We start from the raw sequence: 20,335 nt of genomic DNA, 5'->3' as shown, positions 1-20,335 counted from the left end.
GCTTTAATTAAATTTTTATTACGTCCAAAATGCTTCTTTATATGGATTTATATATAATTATATTCATGGTCGTAACATCACCCACATTGTTTTTCCAAGATACAATATAGTTTGTGTGCAGCATTCAAGAGTGTATTGTTTTATTCTGAGAAAAACGAAGCCAATTTATTCACATTTTAAACCAAATATATGGTTCATCACGGTTTATACAACAGAGATGCAGAGAGCATCCAAGGATGACCGCAGTCTGCGCATGCGCTGTCCGTCTGTATTCACAGCGAGACCCTTTTCCTCGTAAATCTCCCGAGAAAAGGAAAAAAAAAAGAAAAAGAAAAGAAAAAAACCCAATGGATGTTTTTTTTTGCCAGTGGTGAACACAGACAGCGTTGCACCGTCAACTTCATCCTTCACACCGGCTGAAGTGACTCGTGGAAAACGCTTTTCTCGGCTGCGACAGAACGCTTTAACATCCACCGTGTGCTGAAATGGTGAGTAGTAGCTGCAAAGTTGTTGGGTTGTCGCAGCGCGAGCCACAGCAGCCTCAAACTTCTCATTCATGTCGTGTCGGAGGTAAACTGTGTGCCTGATCCTGCACCACTGTATCAACTGTGTGTGTGTGTGGAAAAACCTGCAGCTGTGTGCACTTTGTCCTGGTTTTTATGGTTGTTTTTCTTCTTCATTCGGGTGCTTTGGAAGCTTGATGGATCATACATGTGCTTGGCACATCCCCCCTCTCTCTCTCTCTCTCTGTCTGTGTGTGTGTGACTCCTTCTCTCCATGCCTACACTCACTCTGCAGTTTTCACTGTTGCATCCAGTCCTGTTTCATGTAGTGATGGGGAAACTAAACAAAAACACATCAGGTTAGGAGTTCATCATTTTCAGTGCATGTTTATTAGGGAAAAACCTCGAAATCACAACATGTTTACATTTGTTGTGATACACAGCCTTGTGTATGAAACAATAACATAGTGCGTACTACTGCTCCCACAACAACCAACACTAATAATACTATTTATACTACACTTTTAATAACACTTGCTTTGACCTACGAGCCAAAAATGGCATACATGGGGATGTAAACACAATAAATCATAGGAAAAAAACACCAAATCCAGAACAATACAAGCCAAAATGAAATAAAATGTGGGAAAAAGCAAGCCTGTATCACATAAAAGCAAACAAGAGTGAAGTAAAGTGAAGATTATGGTATTAAAGCAATAATAATAATAACAATAATAATAAAACATGGTACTAAATGAAACCTCTCTGATATTTTATGGCTAAAATAACAAATTGATGGCATACTTAGTTGGTAATAAGTAATAATAATAATAATAACTTGAAGATACAGGAAAAATAAGTGGGTTATATGTGCTGCATAATCATGTGACACATGATCACTGCTGCCCCCGAGTGATGGATCCAGTATGTCTGGGAAGAACTGCCATAAGCGCGTGTTTTTGTTTGTGATCTATGAGGTCATCGCAAAGGAAGCTGTGACACGTGGTTACAGATGTGAAAAGCTCATGGTGCTTCATCCATCTTTTCAACAACAACAACTCTTGACCTATATCAGGGAAAATGTAATCCTAATCTTACAAGATTGATGAAATGTGTTAAGACATGTTCATTCTCACCCGTTAGATAAACGGCGAGTATAAAAAGCGTGTGGTGCCGTTCGACAAAAGCACATGATGCCCTTTGATGTATTGTCGTCCAACGGCTTTTGTTTGATTTATCCCGTCCAGCTGGGATCATTCTCCCCTCTTCATATCACTTTACCTGACTTACATCCTGGGGGAGGGACAGAAACTCGGCTCGTGACAACAGAGAGCACAGATCAAACCATGGACATCACAATTAATCAACACTGAGCGCATGAAACTCCTCAGTGAATGGACACCTGGATCATATATGATTGAGCTATTTTATATATATAAATACCATGCTGTCATGTTTGCCATGCAAAACCATGTGTATTTCTCCTTTACGTTGAGTCCCGTAACATATTTGAATGGTTTATTATGCAGCCGTGCAGTTACAGTCTCTAAAATCAGGTTAAATTACTGTTAAAACACCTGTTTGGAGTTAAAATGTCGATGGAGAATATTGTCTGGCCCATTGGGTGTTTTTAACGACTCAGAGTTGATGAAATGCTCTCTCTTAAGCCAGCTACATTGTTGATAAGAGTAATATTGAGGAGTTATGTCTATATTTTATGCTCATACTGTTCCAAGGAGCTCAACTCTCGCCCGTGTTTAATATTTCACCTTACTTTTTGTTCCTGTGTCTGTGAGTAAGACATTTTGGCAACTTGTCATTCCCAGAATTAGACAGACAACAGGCCTGACAAAGTAATTAAATGAGACACGAGATTGTCGTCTTATGCTCTCTTTTTCCACGCGAGGGAAATTTAGCAGAGAGCATGTTTCCTTGAATCTGTCAGATATCATATTCTCAATGTCATCCTCTGAGCCAAGTTGGACCTGTCCTCTGTCTTCTAAAGTGTCCTTCAAAATAGCACACGGGAGGAAATAAAGGATTTGTACTCGTCAGAAAAGGTCACATTTTGAAGCACGTTACTTGCGTATGGTTAAGCCCTCCTTGAAAATGAGAAATCATGTTTGTGATGACTCCCCCCGAAGTGATTCATTCACGTCCTGAGGTTTGCGGTTCATGGGAGGGTTTCGTGTCACAGTGTAAGAATAAGAAGAGCCTTGGCTGCAGGAAGGAAGGAACAGGTGTGGCAGCAGCCCATTTTTTTTTTTAACATCCATATCTTAAAAACCACTCGGCACTCTGACAAATAAGCCTAATGTGGGCATTATCTTGTGATAGAGTTGATTACACATACTTTTGTAAGAACCAATTCCACAGGGACAGCCACTGTGAGGGTCGGTGTCTGCTCCTGATCGTTGTTGTTTACTGATTTCCAGTCACGGTTGTCAGGCAGTAACTCAGGAAGTGAAATTAGTTATACATATTACATCACATAAGCTATACTCCCTTCTTTAGCACATGTCACTTGAACACATGACATGGTATCAAAAGTAAAAAGTTACATTACTTGTTAAATTACTACATTACTTTTGTTTGACTTTTTTTTCTTTAAAGAACCGATTCCACTTTATTGAAACAATAGTAGAAAAAGCAGAATTTTCTTTTATTTTCTGCATATTCCTTCCAATGTGCTGGTTCATGTTATTATAAGATGGCTTTTAAAGGACAAAACAATCTAGTAACACAATATATAAGTGTTATTTGGTAAATTGTAACCCCTTACTCCACTAATCACTGGGTAGAGTAATAATATAATCAGTCAGTATGAGTGTGTTTCACAGATTTAGTGACACATTTTGTGACTTTCTGTCTGTAAAATGATCACTGGTTGCTGTTGGCTTTGTTCTCCCTTTAAAACACCCCTCAGGAAGAAATAGGACACTCGGTGATATCAGTTGGTGTGACCTCACAGTTACAACCACAAGAGGTAGAGCACACAGCAGTTTGCAGCTGAACCTCCAGCTTAAATCTAAGTATTTGCCCAGCTGTAAGCCTGTTTGCCTTCAATATGGCATGTGTTAACTACTAATGAATAGCGTAATTAGAGCCTCGTAGTGAATTAGGCTTACGTGATGTCATCTGTGTGCAGTTGTTAGTAATCGTCAGCCTCGTATGCGCTCCACCTCGTGTCGGTGAGGCCTTAGGGCTGAGTCTGGCTGTACCAAGTTTCATAAGTGAGGGTTTAATGTGTGTGTCAGGGACATTTGTTATGAGGTCTGCCATGTGTGGGAGGCATTGTGCCGCCAGGAGGCTTCCTTAGTGATTGGACAGCGAAGTGGATGATGAGCAAGCCTTGCCGGGGACCGCCTCCACATCCTCTTTACACATCCCCACGCTCACAGTTACACATTACACACACACGCGCACAAATCCAGGCATGCACGAGCAGCCTTGCATACAAAGTCACAAAAAAAAGAAAACCCTCATCATCAAAGGAGTATGCTGTCACTCATCTAAACCTCCTCCCCTCCCTCACCTCCTCTGCCTTCTCCTGCTGTGGGGTTCCTGTGTGGGATCTGTCCTCACTGAAGGACACGTTCATTGACTCGCTTCATCGGGACATGTTAATGATGTGAAACCGCCGCATGCCTTTTGTGCGATCGGCAGGCTGAGACAGATCACTTCACAGAGACACAAGCCGGGCGAGGATGTCCGACTGAGACGAGTGCCGCCGTTGGTCTGGTTATTTTTAACCCACAATTTTTTCTCATTGCCTTCCCCAGAGACTCAAGCACCCGTCGGATGGTGGACTGCACAGCTGAATGTCAGGTACTGTTGTGACACTTTTACCTCCCCTGTGTTGTGGTACTCACCGCCTGCTGCAGGCGGCATGTTGACAGACCTGGATACAAAAGCAAATAGTATTTGTTGTGTCAGATACCCAGCAAGATTTTGTATCATCAAAACAACAAAAATGACTCAATAACATGTCACTTGTCAAACCAAAGAATTTCTCTCATTCTATTATCCTTAAAGTTTTTCTTTGCACTAACATATTCTGTAATAACACCGGTCATGTTTCGTACTCTCCGCCAGTCTTATCAGATTTGATCTTATCAGAGGATCAGCGGATGTTTGACATGATTCGCACCAACTTAGACAACACAGCTGCTACGCCACTGTTTGTTTGCACATGCACACGTGTACGGATTTCAATCTGAGTGCCAAGCAAATCAAAGGACGTTAACAAACTGCTGGTGTATAAAATGTGCCGGTGGAGTGTTTCTGTTTCTCCAAGACTGTGAGAAATGGGAAATTCAGTTGTCCTGGTCGCGTTGACAGAATACTGTGGTAAGATCCTGGAAACCACATTACTGCAGCCTAGAAATCATAGAGGAATAAAATTGCCATCTTGAATTGAAATAAATTACAGATGGCGCTTTAAAAATAGATTTGCACACCCTTTTTAGCAGCTCAGTATCAAGCTGTGATGAAAGCAAGAATGTCAGAGGCTAAAAGGTTATTCATGTGATTTATGTCACATTCATTGACTACGTAGTTTGTTTTCGTCTGGTTCATAGCTACCCGGTAGATTTACTTAGTTGTTTTTCAGCGATTTTGTGTATGTTGACTATTAATCTGGGCTGTCTGTGTGATTTGCAAATTGCTTCCCTGAACAATGCATCTCATGGCTTCCCTTTTTTTTTTGCTCCAGTCTCTCATGCCACCGTAGTGATTTTTGTTTTTGACAGAAACAACTACTGGAGCTGCAAGTTTACACAAACTCACAATAAAGAAGAGGAAGCACTGAGGTCATTTCCGTGCAATACTGATGTTTAGCTCAGGAACTGGCAATGTCCTGTGGAATCACGCCTTTATGCAACCCTGAAACTCAATGGTGGAATATGTGTACAGCTGCAGAGAGGAAGTTACACAGAGTACAACTAAGCATTTCCTGTCAAGGTGTGCTTGCACTTCCTCTGCCTGGGGGTGTGTGACTGGGTTGTATTGACGGGTTTGCTGTACTAGTATCCTGTGATGAGGGAGAAAATATAGCACATTGTGTCATCGTTACAAGTATGACTAAGACCGGATTACTCCAAAATCCTATTTGGCATACATGGGAATTAGGATCTTGAGCACTGCTAAACAATCACAAAGTTTGCATTAGCTTATGTTATTTCCATGGTATTGTGATATTTCATGTGGTTTTGTGTAGCCAGCAGGTTTCCAGACAACATTGTCAGCATTGCCAGGAAGTGTGAGCTGTGTGCATTTTGGACTTTTTTGTGTTTTCTTTGTTGCATGATCAAACTTGTGTTGAAAGATGTTCTTAATGTTGCAACGCGATACCCATCGCTCGCTCCTGAACCCCTGCATCTCTTGTGAATGAAGAGTGCTCCACAGTCTGCATCCTTCCTCGGGGGGCCACCAACAGATGCATCCTGCAGCTGCATGCTCTTTCCTGTCTGCACTCAGGACCTTTTTTGTCCGAAGACGTTGCTACAGCAAAGTTGGGACACCGGCTGAATTTCAATGAGGCAGCCCTGAAAGGAGCAATGCTGGCAGGAGACTCCAGTTTCCATGGCCATTATTCTAACTGTGTCATCAGTAAATTCAAATATTAGTGCCACTGGCTAACTTTGACCAGCTGTCTGCTGGTGTCTAGGACACATTGTTGTTCCATGCTATCAGGAGAAATCTTTGTCTTGTCATTTTATTGCCCTCACTAGCTGTGCGGCACTACTCTGGCTGACATGTGGTATAAACAGCCTCTCTAATGAGCTGCCTTGATTGGCTCTCAAGGAGGATGTTTATGACTGAGGGCTATTTCTACTCAGGCCTCCGCCCCGACTGCCCGCTCACTGTACCAGGCCTGCCCACGCCGAAAACCCTGTGCTTTGTGAGCCGAGCATGTAGCAGTGATTTAAGAGCCTTGGTCTGTCAGTTGAGACAGGCTGTACGGTACGGCAGAGCAGGGTGACAGGGTGCGAGCTACTATGTGCTACAGCACTAATTGTGGTCTTTGGAGGCCTATACAACAAAGCCTCACAGCCAGTTAGCTTCATTTAACTCTCACACAGTTTAACAAATAGCAACACTGCATGGCATAAAACTTTGGAACCTCTCGTGCGTGGATGAGGATAATGGTCGAATCTGTCGTCAGAGTGTTTTATAGCATTCAGCTAAACCACATAGGAACATGCACATTATCATGCATGACTGTGGTGGTGGGCGAAGTAAACCTACTGATTAAAGTCCTTAAAGTGACAGAGAAGGAACATAGTTTGCTGTGTAAGTTCCCTTTACTGTGTCTAGTACAGACTGTAAACTCCTGTTTTCAGTCCAAATAGGAAGAGAATGAGACACAGTATACCTCATATACCTATTAACCCACCATGGTAGATATAATTTGACTTATTTAGGAGAGTAAAGTTTGTTTAACAAGTAAAATGCCTGATTTAATGGCAGCTGTTTGAAAAATCTCTACAGCTTTTATATATATATGCTTGTCCTTTGAGGATTGTGGGGGAAACTGGAGCCAATCTCAGGAGACATCGGGGTAAAGTAGAGTAAAGTATCATTCATGTTCACATTCACACAATTAATAGTCTCCTCATATCAAGCTGTATGTCTTTGGACAGTTGGAGGAAGCCGAGAACATGCAAACTCCAAATATAATGGGCCTGCTCAAAGTGGGATTCTAACTGGCAATTGTCTAACTTACAATTACACCGCTTTGCAAAATCATAAATAATTATTTTTTTAGGCCATGGTTACACATTTAAGTTAGTTTAGTGAGTTTAAGCTAGTACATAGTTTGAATAGGTGATTTTTTGTAATCCTTGCATCCTTAATCCAAAAAACTGGCTCTGTCGAGCAATACTATCAAACCTGACTGAGGGAGCTATTGTGTTAACAGCAGCAGTTCAGGAGCGGGTGAAGTGCAAAGCCTTTGTCCACTATCAAACTGCTGAATGAAACGCCCACTCATTCCATTTCATTTCATGTATTTTCAGTCACACTACCCGCTGTCTCGCTTTACTCGTTCAAAGTTGCTGTTGCCTCTCGCTGTCTTGATATAAAATAAATCATTTCCTGTGTGCAGCATGGGAATATCGCTGGGCAACACGTGATCTTAACACCACTACAGTGAGAAACACAGAGTTGTGAGGAGCTTGTGTTTTCATTTGACAACTGTTTGAATAAAATGGACCTGTTGTTGATATTTAAAAGTTCCATACAACAGCTTTAAGGGATTCAAGTAGGGAGACAACCTTCTGGTTTACCACATGGCAAAGTAAAACTTCAAACATGCTGATGCTCTTGTAGTCTATAAATGTTGTATTTAATTTCGTCCCACATTCAAACAATAGTTCACATTTTGCATAAACAGTGACAGGCGTGCTGTACAGTACAAAAGTCAACTGTATGGTCTTTGTGCATAGCCTGTCCCTGTGAAAAGGAGCTGAACTTTAGGCATCTGGTTGCCAGATGTACCACCACTTCCTCTGGTCCCCTCCATAGAGACTTGAGCCTGCTGCATGAATCGGCTCCCCAGCATCAGACAGGAGATAAGACACGGGACGAGGAGGACGTTGTGTGGAAGCTCTGTGGAAGTTTTTTGCCCAGTGCCAAGCAGCTGAGCACTTTGAACTCCCATGAGGGGTGTTTCCCACTGACTGGGAGTGGGCAAGGCGATACGGGGGAAAAAAGTGGGGAGATTTCTTTTTGGATTTGATGCCAAGTTCTCACACTCCTTTGGACCATGGCGGAAAACAAGCAGCAGAGAAAATGGTCTGCAAGCTCAGATCGCTCCTCATCGCACACGTAAGACGTCAGATTTCGCTGGATTGTTGTAGTGAAGAGGTTTGAGTTGTTTTTCTTGTGGCAGCCAGAAAAAATGATGGCATTAGAGGATGCTTCTGGTATGTGGCGAGGACTCAAATAGATTTGGGCAGCTGAAGCTCAGTATTCTTGAAAACTTAGCTTCCTTTTATGGAAGCTGGGTTTTTTTTTATTGGGTAAAGACGAAAACTTTTTATTCCTCAGTCTTTTTTTTTTACTCTGCAGTTATTTGATAGCAGCAATTATAAAGTCTGTAAAACAATGTCAGTGTTTTTTTGTTTTGCCAACAGACACAGCAAATAGGGTTTTGTCGCCGCGGTATCTCAAGGTACAAGGTTGACCTGCCCACTCAGCTTTAGGCGCAACAAAGAAGAGAGCAGCGGTGACTCAGCCGGCACCTCTCTCTCTCTCCACAGAGCCTCTCTGCACAATAGAGAGTCCACTCAGTTCAAAGCTGCAGATCACACAGAGGTGCTTTGAGCTCAGGCGTGTCCCTCAGCAGTGTCACATGAAGTACTTATTTATGTAGGATTGATTCCATGCTCTGGGAAAACACTTTACAGTTCCAGTTTGTGTTTGCGTGAGACATACTATATCCTCGCTGTTGTTGTTGTTGTTGTTGTTGTTGTTGTGTACTTTTAGGTTTTATGTCGGGTTGAAAGGAGACTTCCTTTTTCATTTCAAACCGTTCAATTAACTATTTTTGTTGTTTAAAAAACATGACGAACAATCCACTGGATATTGGAATCACAATTTGAAACTTTTGATTTTTGATGCTATCTAAGTGAATCACACATGTTGGAAAAAGCACATTTTTATAAAAATTCTAATCCTTGGAGTTGAACATAGTGGAGTTAATATTTTTGATGACATGGTGTGGTGAATGGGGAATAGTGATCTAAATCTTGTCATATCATGTTTAAATTCACATTTGCCATAAAAAAAAAAAATCAGATCTCACACTTCTCATCCTTGCTCTGGAATATACTATTTAATACTCTGATGGTGTGGTAATGCTCCGACTGTAAGAAAAATTACAATCAGATATATACCTCGAATTGCTCAGGCCTAATTTCATGCGGGGAGTTGTGTATTGTGTGCCATTGATGCTGCAGGTTCCTGATCAGCTGCATGTTGATGTTGTCCCTGACACTGACTACCAGCTTGTAGGAAGACTCACATTTGTTTATCCGCAGAGCCGCAGGGCTCACTGTGTTTATTCAAAGGGGAGGAGGGTTTGCTCAAATCCTGCAGCTCGCAAGTGTGGGGGGTTTGAGTGCTCTGTATCAAGCTGGATGATTTAAAATATAAATACTGTCACACTCGACTCTAACCCCCTGCCACTGTGTTTATAAGTCGGAGATAAATCAAAATTAAGGATGATTGTAATGGCTGTGTATCCACTCTTTCTCTGTTTTGTTGGATAATAATATAATAATAGGAGGAATTTTGTTGAATTTAAAGTGAGTTTTTTTTTTTTTAATATTAAACAGTGTTTAAAATATGAGTCGTGCTTTTGTGTGCTTAACTCAACAAAAATGGGCATAAATCAGTCTGTAAGAAAAAGTCCAATAATAATAGTACAGTTAAGCCATTTTCTTGCAGAGACAGCAGAAGTTATCATTGAGTTGATCATTAGTAGGCTTGCTGCTTCAGAATGTAGTATTATTACATTCAGTATTTTTGCATGGGCATGATCGTGAACCACACGTTTTTGACATCATGAAACTCTGACTTGAGTATGGCTTGAGATAAAAGAATGTCAGAGTATTATCCTTAGGGGACCATAGATGTTTGCACAAGATTTTATTGCAATTTGGCCAGTATTTCTATTTTGAAAGAGCTATAGCTGTCTCAATAAAAGTTCTTGACCATGACCCTAGAGGATATAGGCTCATGTGGATAAAAAATCAAAGGTGAATCCTCATGAGTATGCAGACATATACAAATTTATCAAACGTCAGCAACTAATACAGATTTTTCAGCACGTGTCAACAAGTGTTGTCACTTCCCAAACATAACACATCTGTTGCCACCGCGTGCCAACTTTCATACAGTCGTGAGAGTGTGTTTGCTTCCTGTTTCTGAGTCCGCTGCGATGTCATTCACAGCTGCTTGTGGAGCATGGGTACAACTGCCAGTGCCGCACCACAGCCAGTTTCTGCAGCGTCAGCGCTCGAGAGTGTCCACGGTAACGGGATGGCCGACAGCAGGCAGTCTCTTAGCATGAGCCCCTTTCAGACAGTCAACATCCACAACAACAAGGCCAAGTCCATTATCACCAACAAAGTCGCACCTGTCGTCATCACGTAAGTTCCTCCCCGAATCCGCGTTCTCACAATTGGGTGTTAATCTTCTTTGATCACTGTGGAGACATCCCCCATCTCCAGGCCAAGTGTTTGCCCCTGTTATCATCTCATTTGTCAATCCAGCCCTAGCAAATAGTAGCTGATAATTGAATTGGCCTCTTTGTACCTTTTTGTTGTTGTGTTTCACAGCTATAACTGCAGACAGGAATTTCAGATCCACGATGACATCCTCAAGACCAACTACAAACTGGGTCGGATATCAGACACTATGCCCGAGCACTACCTGGTGCAGGTAAGGACCTCACGTGATCATAACTCTTTTTGAACTCACAAGCAAGAGCCGCATTGTCACAATCTCACCTGTCTTCATATCTGCTCTTTTCACATGTCCATGACAAAACTGCAGAATGGTGTAGGAACATTGTCATGCGCTGTTTTATGATCCGGCGCAGCCACATAAACAGGAATCGTTGTCACCTTCTTATCGTTGCTTTGATCTGCTCTGTCACCTCCTCTGCTGCGGCTGGCTAAGCATGCGGTTGTTTAGTCAATGTTAACCCACAGCTTTTGTTTACATGGATGATAGGGCAGTAGTTTTCACTCTTTTAGCAAGGGAAATTCATTTGAAAACACATCTTTTTCCTCATGGTTTTGGCCCTTTTTTTTAATCAATACACGAAAACTGATTTTCAGAAGAATAAATCTGATAACACAAGTGTTGTGTCACAGAAATGATAGGAAGCCAGCTTTCCAACTGAAATACAATACAGCAGCGCCACAGCTGATTGCATGGTGTGGGTGCTGTAAGGGCACATACACAGGAGAAGGAGACAAAAGTTTTGTATTGACTCTGATTTTTATCCACGACAATACTATTATTGGAAAACACAACTTTGGGAAAGCTCTTGCCCTTGCATTCACTGACACCATCTTAAATGCTGTCTACTTGTTCTCCTCTTGTTTTTGTTGAGTTGTTTGGTCGTTTCGCTTTATGTTAACTTTTATTTTTTTGCATTAGTCCCCCTATAAAATAAAGTTGTTTCTTTTTTTTTTAAGTTTGTACACAATGCTCAAGCTATGCGCATGCTCCTTGTCTTTGGTGTATTTCTGTGGCAGCGTTACAGCGCCAAATACAGGTTGAGCACATGTATTACAGTGTTGAGAGTTGTTTTGGGGAGGTGTTTTGTGTGGTTGGAGGCAGCTCTTGAAACAATGTGTTTATTGAAAACTTTGTAGGAATGGAAAAGAAAAAGATCATATATGGAAAGGTCTGTTTTTTTTTCTTTAAATGATTTATTCTAGTTCAGCATGGTTCTGTAGAAAGGATTATGGGGTTTTTTTGTCACTGCCCTGTTGGATTCAGTAACCCTGTCCTTTCTCGTGCTTACTTACTCGTGGACTACGCTGCAGCTGCAAAAATTACACATTGTAGTGAAATGAATAGCACATTTTTCTGCATGCATGGTTGAGGTTTGTCTCCCAAAAGGAAAGAGAAATCAATGATGTGTACAAAATGCGATAACTCTGTGACAATCTTGCCAAGAAAGCAACAAGCTGAGTGGAGTGCAAGCTTAAAAAGCTAAAAAAAAAAAAAAAAAAGATAGCATATATTGTGAACAGAGGGGGATAATCTTTGGCAAAAAATGACTTTCTCTCATTTTTCCACATTAACCTGTACATCATACTGAAAACAGAAGCTGTACAATATGTCAAAAATATTTTCACTCCCTCCTGTTGATTCACAATTCATCTTATCCGTCTGAGATGGAATTGACAAAGCACAGATTTAAACTGTTGAGTCAACACAGCAACCCGACTGTGTCAGTGTGTTTTTTGTCAACAGAAAGAGAAGGAAGTGGAGATGTAGGCATTTTTCTTATTATTATTATTATTATTGTGTGTGTGTGTTTCAATATGGTTAATGGACAAAATAAATGTCAGTGAATAATCACAAATCTTAGCTTTAAAGCTTTAGGATGACATACGATGACAGAAGCTGGCAGATTTAGTGGAGGTGGGGGTTGATGCTCTTAAAATTAACTTTGCGTTGATTTCCAGGGGGAATACTTCTTGGTCCAGGATGTGTACAGCAAGGCAGATGTCTTGAATACGACGGGCAGCTACGGGGCCCCCAACTTCCGTCAAGTCAAAGGATCCTACCCACTGTACGGGATGGGTCAGCCGAGCCTGAATGGCTTCAAACAGGTCCTCCACAGGCTCCAGGCACAAGGACACCAGGTCACTATTACTTTCTTTTCTATACATATTAGTACAGGCAGGATTTTAGGTGATACAAATGGTTATTAGTTTGTCTCTGTATAGCATTTCCCCGTGTTGGTGCCATAGTTGCTCTGTCTGTGCTCTATCTAGCTGTGTTAGTGTCAGTAAATATTTAAAGGAGTCAAGTGCTCAACTGTAGAACTGAGCAAACAGAAAGTTGTGGTCATGTGTACCAGTGGAAAATGAATCTCTCTGCTTAGAGCAGCAAGAAACTCACTGTAATTGAAAAGAAATTTCCAAAATGATACATCAGGCCTCTTGAAACTCCTTACTCATGTGCTGCACAAAACGTGTGACAAAAGATTGTTTCCAGTTGTTCCTGGAAGTGGTGTAGTTGGTGAAAGGCAAGGACTATTTGCATATGAGACCTATCATTTGATGCCTGTCTTGCTGCGCTTTTGCACACAGGAGATTATATTCTTCTGCGTAAGAGAGGAGCCGGTGGTTTTCCTGCACAAAGAGGAGGACTTTGTGCCGTACACACCGAGGAGGAAGGAAAACCTTCACGAGAACCTTCATGGCCTGGAAAAAGATGTGCTGGTGGAGGGCCTGGAGCTCACCATAAGGAAGGAGGTAATGAAATATATCTTAAAATAAGAGGAAGTAATGTGTGTCGCTACATGATGAGTTGATTAGCTGCAGTGCTACACCAATCTGAACAAAGGAAACCTATGGGGATAATAAATCACCCTGAACCATTCATTTGGATTAATTCATTGTATTCAATACTTGCCCTACAGGTAACTACTGTGTCATCCTTTTTTAAAGGTGTCTATTTGTGTCCATCCAAATTAAAACACAGCCCTTCAAACTAAAACAGGGTCTGATGTGTGCATTAAAACTTCTGAGAAGTGTCAACAGCAAAAGTAAATGTAGATGCGAAGAGCTTCGTAAAGCGTAATAGCGTTGTTTGTGAGAAAGTTTGTGTTTGGTTCAACACAGTTCATCGCTGTATCTGCACACACCTCTCCTCTCCTCTCCTCTTCCTACACAGCTCCATGACTTTGCCAAGCTCAATGAAAACATCTTCTACGTCTACAGCGACATCGAGTACTTTAAAGATGAGCCACAGAAGATCTCCATCACATGTGAGGAGGACATCCATGTGACGGAGGAGGTCTATAAGAGGCCCATGTTCACCATGCCCTCCTACAGGTTGTTTACATAGCTCCTTTATTAGCTCTTACCTCCCGAGCACTCACGTCAGCTCATACACAAACTGTGCACAGATCAATGCTGCAGAAAACGCCACGCAGGTTATAAATAGTGACGCTTGTTTGTGCAAAGGCTGGTTGCCCTGCTTTTTTGGAAGCTGAAGATTGCAGCATCCTGTTTGCAATCAGATCAGCAGTCAGTTTTATTGAGATGTCATGCGCTGTGCTCAAGATATTTCCAGGGCAGAAGAATATATAATATCCTGAGGAGACTCTAAAGCCTGGTCTCTGACTCTTCTGAAGTTTTACAGTAAAATAAACCAACAGGTTTTTTTGTTTATAAAATGAAAGGGCAGGTGTGTTTTTTTTGTTTTGGAAATGAACATTCATAATCGGATTCTTTCCTCGTGTTAGAACTGTTTCTATCCGAGACTCGTGAAATAAGTAAGCAAGACATGAAAGAGCTCGGCTGTCCTGTCTGACTTTAGGTCAAGTGTAGTGACCTACATTAAGGACATTATTGACACAACACAGACTCAGGTTCGGCTCTTGGTAACAAGCTGTTGTATTGCAGGTACTGCAGATTACCATTACCGATGGAGGGAGCACCAATGGAGGAAGACTTTGACGCGTTTGTTAACATACTCAGGGTAAGCTCCTGTAAAAATGTCCATCATGCTACAAGTCCACCATTTTAATATACCTTTTTTGGTTGTGCTTGTCTTGCTGGGGCTGTGTTTTGATGTGCCATTAAAGTTATTCATGGAAGGAATATTTTAGTGCATCTGGATTTTCTCACTGAGGCTGCAGTAGCTTCTTCTTTTAAATCAACATATACCCTTTGATTCTGTCCTGTCTGAGCTATCAAGTGTAACAGTTATTTTTTTTTAAATGTTACAAAACCTGCAGCTTGTGCTCACTTTACATCCGCTCCTTGGCCATCCTCTCTGTCTGGTTTCCGTCCTGCCCTTCACTCACACAGGATGTTCTTTTCAACTTGTTTTGCCCTTTTTTGGACTGACTTGCCGCTGCCGCTCCAGATCCCTGTGGTTGGAAAGTGGCTCCTGTTTTTTTTTCTTTTTTTTTATAGTTTGGAATCCTACCATACTTCGTTCTCTCTTGCTCTCTCTCGAGCTGTAATTCTCGTTTATGGCATTGTTCTCCCGGAGTTGCAGTGCCATTTCCAAAATTATAAAACTAATTTAAAGGCTCAAAACTGGACTAAATGAAATGTAAATATAGCTGAAGTCCAACTCAGTGACTATATTTGACTGGGCTTTAAAAAGATTAAAGAAACATTGTTTAGTCTCTTTTGACCACTTACTTGGCAACCTTTTGTTAAAGTACTAAGACTGAGCACGTCTGACACTTAACATCTGCTTTCCAGGAGAGTCCCAGCTTGTCTCAGGGCCATGATGCGTCTCGGCCACTGCCTTCACTGCTCTTCAGCTGCCAGGTGGGTGTCGGCCGCACCAACCTCGGCATGATCCTGGGCACATTGGTCATGAATCGCCTGAAGGGTGATTCACAGCTGCCGTCTGAGTAAGAACTGAGCATGTTTAACAGTACTGTTTAACTGATTTGGCGCCTAATCCACATGTACGTGTGTATTTTAATAAATGATCCTGTCCCACTGATGCTTTGTTCTCAAAAACATCACATGAAAATACAAAAATCAACTGTTTAGTGCTGTCAAAAGCATGCCAAGCCAAGGTGGGCGATAGAATTACAATTGTAAAGCTTTGGCCAATCAAAAGAGATATACACATTCTGTTATGCAAGCCAAAAACTCAATGCACTTGCTGTACAATATGAATAGAGATATTGGAAATCTTCAGTTTGGGTGTATATGAAAGGCCAAAACACACAGAAAATACTACGTTTTCAGTAATACCCACCTACAGTACATGTGGACCTGGACTCAGTCTGCGTGTCTTTTTTTTTGGGATGCCAGGTAAGACTGGAGTTGACCGTGTTTGTTTTTGTAGAGTTGAGGAGAAGGTGACAGCCTCAGAGCCCAAACCACTTTTCCACGTCATCCAGTCGCTGATCATCAAGCTGCCGAATGGACAGCAGGTCATGGAAGAGGTAAAGCAAAAATACTTATTACTACTTATTGAAGAAACCCATATACTATTAAATTAAATTCAAGATCTCACAAGATAAAAATATATTATTTTTTTTCCCCCATAGGTTGACCACGCTATCACCCTGTGTTCTGAAATGCACAACATCAAAGAAGCAATATATGAGAACAAGAGTAAGCTGGAAGGGATTGGAGAAGATTATCAAATACAGGTGAGTGCGACGTGATGTCAGTTTCTTTTCCAAAGCAGCACGTTATTTCCTGCAGTCGGTTCACCACTTTCAGCTCAGCGTTTGCTTCGCTCAATAAAGAAAGGGTGGGACTGCAGCTGAGATGTTTCACAGACTTTGCCCACAGTCAGGAAATCAATGTGATCTTATCTCCAGCTTCACTGGAGGCACCTTAACACAAATATGAGCCATTACTGTGGGCAGTTATTGAAGCTTTTGTTTGTTTTTTTTTATAGGGAAGCAGCACCAAAGACTACTTCCTCAGCAGAACCATGCAGAGCTTGGAGCGTTACTTCTACTTGATTGTATTTAATGCATATCTTCACGAACAGGTAAAATGGCTTTGCTTATACAAAATGAATATTCATCAGCGCTTGATTATAAGATAGTAAATGTAAACTGTGTTGTGTTTTGCAGTATCCGCTTGCCTTTGTGTCCAACTTCAGCCAGTGGATGTGCTGCCATGCGTGGCTGTACAGGCTACTGGCCTGCATGGATCTGTCAGAGCTGTCAGCCCCGGCCGAGCTGGTCACCAGAGGAGCCCGCATCCTGGTGAGGAAATCACGTAGACACAAAAGCAATGATTTTGTGGTCCCTTGACTTCCATTGGAAGTGCCACACTGATATGCCTTGAAGGATTTTAAATGACTTGGCTTGGGTTTAGGCTTTCCAGTAGTCATGTGTGCATTTAACTTTGCATTTAACTGAAGCTAACCATAGTGGGATGTTGGCTGCCAGACTGTGTGATGCTTAACTCACCTTTAGCGCTTCCCTACACCTATCCTTGACTGCAGGCTTCTTCACTACACTGTATACCTTGGTCCTTTGACCTGAGTTGCCAGTCGGTTGGGTATTACTATTGCATGTACTTAAGCTGGCTTGGGTACTCACATGTTCTACAGTCTTCCCCTCCATATCCATTTCTGAAAACAGCTGTACAGAACTGACACGACTTGCCACACAATGTGCATGTTTCCTCCCTCAAACGCAGCATTGTCCTCTCACACAATAGTTTAACATCCATATATACTGTACATGTGTCACTGCTTCATACTTGTTGTGTTACGCGTGTCTGCACAGGTTGCTGACGAGTACTTAGCCCCCGATGTTCTCAGCACAACGAAGGAGATGAAGGCAGTCAACTTCCGACGAGTGCCCAAGATGCCCATTTATGGAGTGGCTCAGCCGACGTCAGAGGTGCAGCCTTATTCTAATACCAAGCATGAACAAAGGAAATAAGACACAATCATTCCAAACAAATGATATCATTTAAAACTGTTGCAAGCTGATAGTGGAGGGTTAATATCATATCAAAACTCCTATTTTCACTTAATCACATAAATCTCAGACACAATCATGAAGGATTTCATGGGGATTCTACAGATTTGCTGCTCTTCATTTTATGATCTACCATTTGTACACACCAACCCTGAGCTGCATGTGCCAGACTTCCACGTCCCTTTCCGTCTAATTGTAAACTTGCTGTGTGCAGGCCACCAGTACAATCTTGGCCCATCTGACGGATGAGAAGAGGAAGCACCGCCACGTGTTGTGGGTCAACCTGCAGGAGGAGCTGGTGTTGGAAGGAAATGGTCAGATATTCACACCGAGGGAGCCCTCTTGCCTAGAACAGCACATTCCTGTTCCATCTTGTGACCCACAGCAAATAGAGGTAGAATGAAAATGAAGCCTTTTATATGTTTTTCATAAAGTCGGATGAATGATCGAGAAGAATTCCTGTGTGGAAGAGTTAGGCAAGCTTGAAACGTCTTCATGAAAGTGTTTTCGCTGCCTCCTGGCCTGTAGAAACTGGAGACATCTCTGAAGGAGGGGATCCTGCAAGCTCAGAAGTGGCTGGAGGTTACGCTGGAGCAGGACAAACAGATGAAGATGTTCAAAAGTTGCCTGACAGTCCAGGAGATATTCAACCAGCACAAAAGCTCCCACCAGGGCCTCGTCTACAAACGCATCCCTCTGCCAGACTGCAGCGCGCCCAGGGAAGAGGTAACGATGCGTGGTGTTTCATCGACTTATTCTGATCAACATGAACGCATGAGGAGCAGAAACAGCCACTGACTGTAGATAATCTCTGTGCTCCCTCTTGTGGATAAAATCGTTACTGTCAAGTCAAGTCACTACTCGCAGGGAAATTTGTTGTGCAGTTGAGAGGAAAAAACATCTGACATGGAGCAGACGTGACAAATGAAAACAAACAAAAAATATAAATGTACACATTTATTATAAATCAACATAAATAATAAAAAAAAAAAACTGAGATAACAGTTTGTCCGGCTCCACTAATCAAGACTTAATAAATACCACAATACCACAATAACCCAAATTGTTCATTATTCCTGCGTGTGTGGTTTTTTCTTTCTCAGGACTTTGATAAGTTGCTAGAGGCCATGAAGAGTTCCCTGGCTGAAGATTCCCACTCGGCCTTCGTTTTTAACTGCTCCAATGGCAAAGGTCGGACCACGACCGCCATGGTCATCTCCGTTATGACTCTCTGGCACTTTAATGTAAGATGCTTCCTTAAGACCCCTCGTACTCCACTTGCAATCCTGTATTTTGATGCTATTTTGAATATAAATGGTCAAATGAGGCTTTAATCATCTGTAAATAACACAGAAACTGGTGTTTATCATTCAAAGGGTTTCCCAGAGTTTGCAGATGATGAAATTGTAAGTGTCCCTGATGCCAAGTACACAAAAGGAGAATTTGAGGTATGTACACACACAATCAAACCTATGGATTTGCTCATGTTCATTTTGTATGTTTTTTGAATTTTTATCTACTGCAACTAAACCAATCACAAGGATTTAGAGCTGCAAATATCAAACCATAAATCTACAGAACATTAAACAAAAACTTTTGGAAAAGATAAATGACATTTGTTCACTTTTTTCTGATATGAGTGATTATTATCAAACTCACTATCTTGTGAGTATTCTTTGAAGCCCCTTTTTTTTAATATTGGCGCCAGTATAGATGATCTATGACCAGACAAACAAAAGTTTTGATGAAAGCAAATTAGGAATAATTAGTTTATTGACAGTTATGTCAATAGTAGAAACTGTTTTTTTAAAAAGAAAGAAATCTGTTTATATTTTTAAGGGATTTTGGGTTTTTGCAAGAAAAAAATATTATAAGTTCACTGTGTCGCATTTGTTTTTTTTTGTCTTTTGTTTTTCATTTTTAGTAGTTTTTCTATGAATGTATCCGTTTTCAACAATTAAACAATAACTAAGTGTACTCAAAAAAAGATGAATAGACAAAACACATTAGGATTTGTAAATAGTAAACTTCATATAAAATTTCATGTATAATCAACACATTTTTTTAATTTCTCTTTGCATTTTTTGTGTTGTTTATGTTGCACAAACAATCAACCTAAAGTTAAAGAAATATTCCTGGACTTTGCTGCACATTACTTCCTGAAGTGCTTCTACCGAAAGAGTTTTCTAAATATACATACAATGAACTGTTAAAGGTCTAGAGCCCCAACACTGGCTGATTGCCTGAGCTCTGAGCTTTGTTCCGTGACAAAGTCGCTTGCCCGTCAGCCACTGTCAATGTGTCAAAATTCTGTCGGAGTGTCTCCAGCTTGGCGCGATTGTCCAACCTCAACTGGATTCTGGAAATGGAGCCTGGAGTCTCCAAGCTGGTGGACAGGCTGTCAGTCATGGTTAGGCCTACAGTTCCATCTGCAGTTATGTAGAAGGCTTATTTGGGGCCTCCATCTCCTGACAGAGTGCCTCAGATTGAGCGTTAGCTCATCTGCCTGCCGCCTCATCCTCCTTCTGGTGGGCCACTCTCTGTTCCTCCGATTCATGCGATCCTCAAGCTGCAATCTCATGGTGTCGTTCTTTTTTGTTTTATTTGCCATTTTGTCAGAGAGGTTTTCATGATGAGACTGTTGTTT

General features: G+C 41.5%; 1 protein-coding gene across 1 annotated transcript in view; it reads left to right on the top strand.

The window, feature by feature from the left end:
• The first annotated feature begins 4,228 nt into the window (after window positions 1-4,228).
• Window positions 4,229-20,335, top strand: part of pald1a (phosphatase domain containing paladin 1a) — a 45,699-nt gene continuing 29,592 nt past the window's right edge. Inside the window, exons 1-17 of the mRNA XM_083903948.1 lie at window positions 4,229-4,331; window positions 10,463-10,660; window positions 10,850-10,952; window positions 12,719-12,898; window positions 13,349-13,513; window positions 13,935-14,095; window positions 14,669-14,744; window positions 15,482-15,636; window positions 16,083-16,182; window positions 16,288-16,392; window positions 16,647-16,742; window positions 16,828-16,962; window positions 17,491-17,607; window positions 17,903-18,082; window positions 18,217-18,414; window positions 18,792-18,932; window positions 19,065-19,136. Of these exons, the coding sequence (XP_083760074.1) occupies window positions 10,476-10,660; window positions 10,850-10,952; window positions 12,719-12,898; window positions 13,349-13,513; window positions 13,935-14,095; window positions 14,669-14,744; window positions 15,482-15,636; window positions 16,083-16,182; window positions 16,288-16,392; window positions 16,647-16,742; window positions 16,828-16,962; window positions 17,491-17,607; window positions 17,903-18,082; window positions 18,217-18,414; window positions 18,792-18,932; window positions 19,065-19,136 (2,169 nt within the window). The 5' untranslated portion in view covers window positions 4,229-4,331; window positions 10,463-10,475. The remainder of the gene's footprint in view (window positions 4,332-10,462; window positions 10,661-10,849; window positions 10,953-12,718; window positions 12,899-13,348; window positions 13,514-13,934; window positions 14,096-14,668; window positions 14,745-15,481; window positions 15,637-16,082; window positions 16,183-16,287; window positions 16,393-16,646; window positions 16,743-16,827; window positions 16,963-17,490; window positions 17,608-17,902; window positions 18,083-18,216; window positions 18,415-18,791; window positions 18,933-19,064; window positions 19,137-20,335) is intronic.

The sequence above is a fragment of the Microchirus variegatus genome (assembly GCF_963457635.1).
Source record: "Microchirus variegatus genome assembly, chromosome: 17".
In the NCBI taxonomy this organism is placed as follows: domain Eukaryota; kingdom Metazoa; phylum Chordata; class Actinopteri; order Pleuronectiformes; family Soleidae; genus Microchirus; species Microchirus variegatus.
This window is presented reverse-complemented; position numbering and strand designations above follow the sequence as displayed.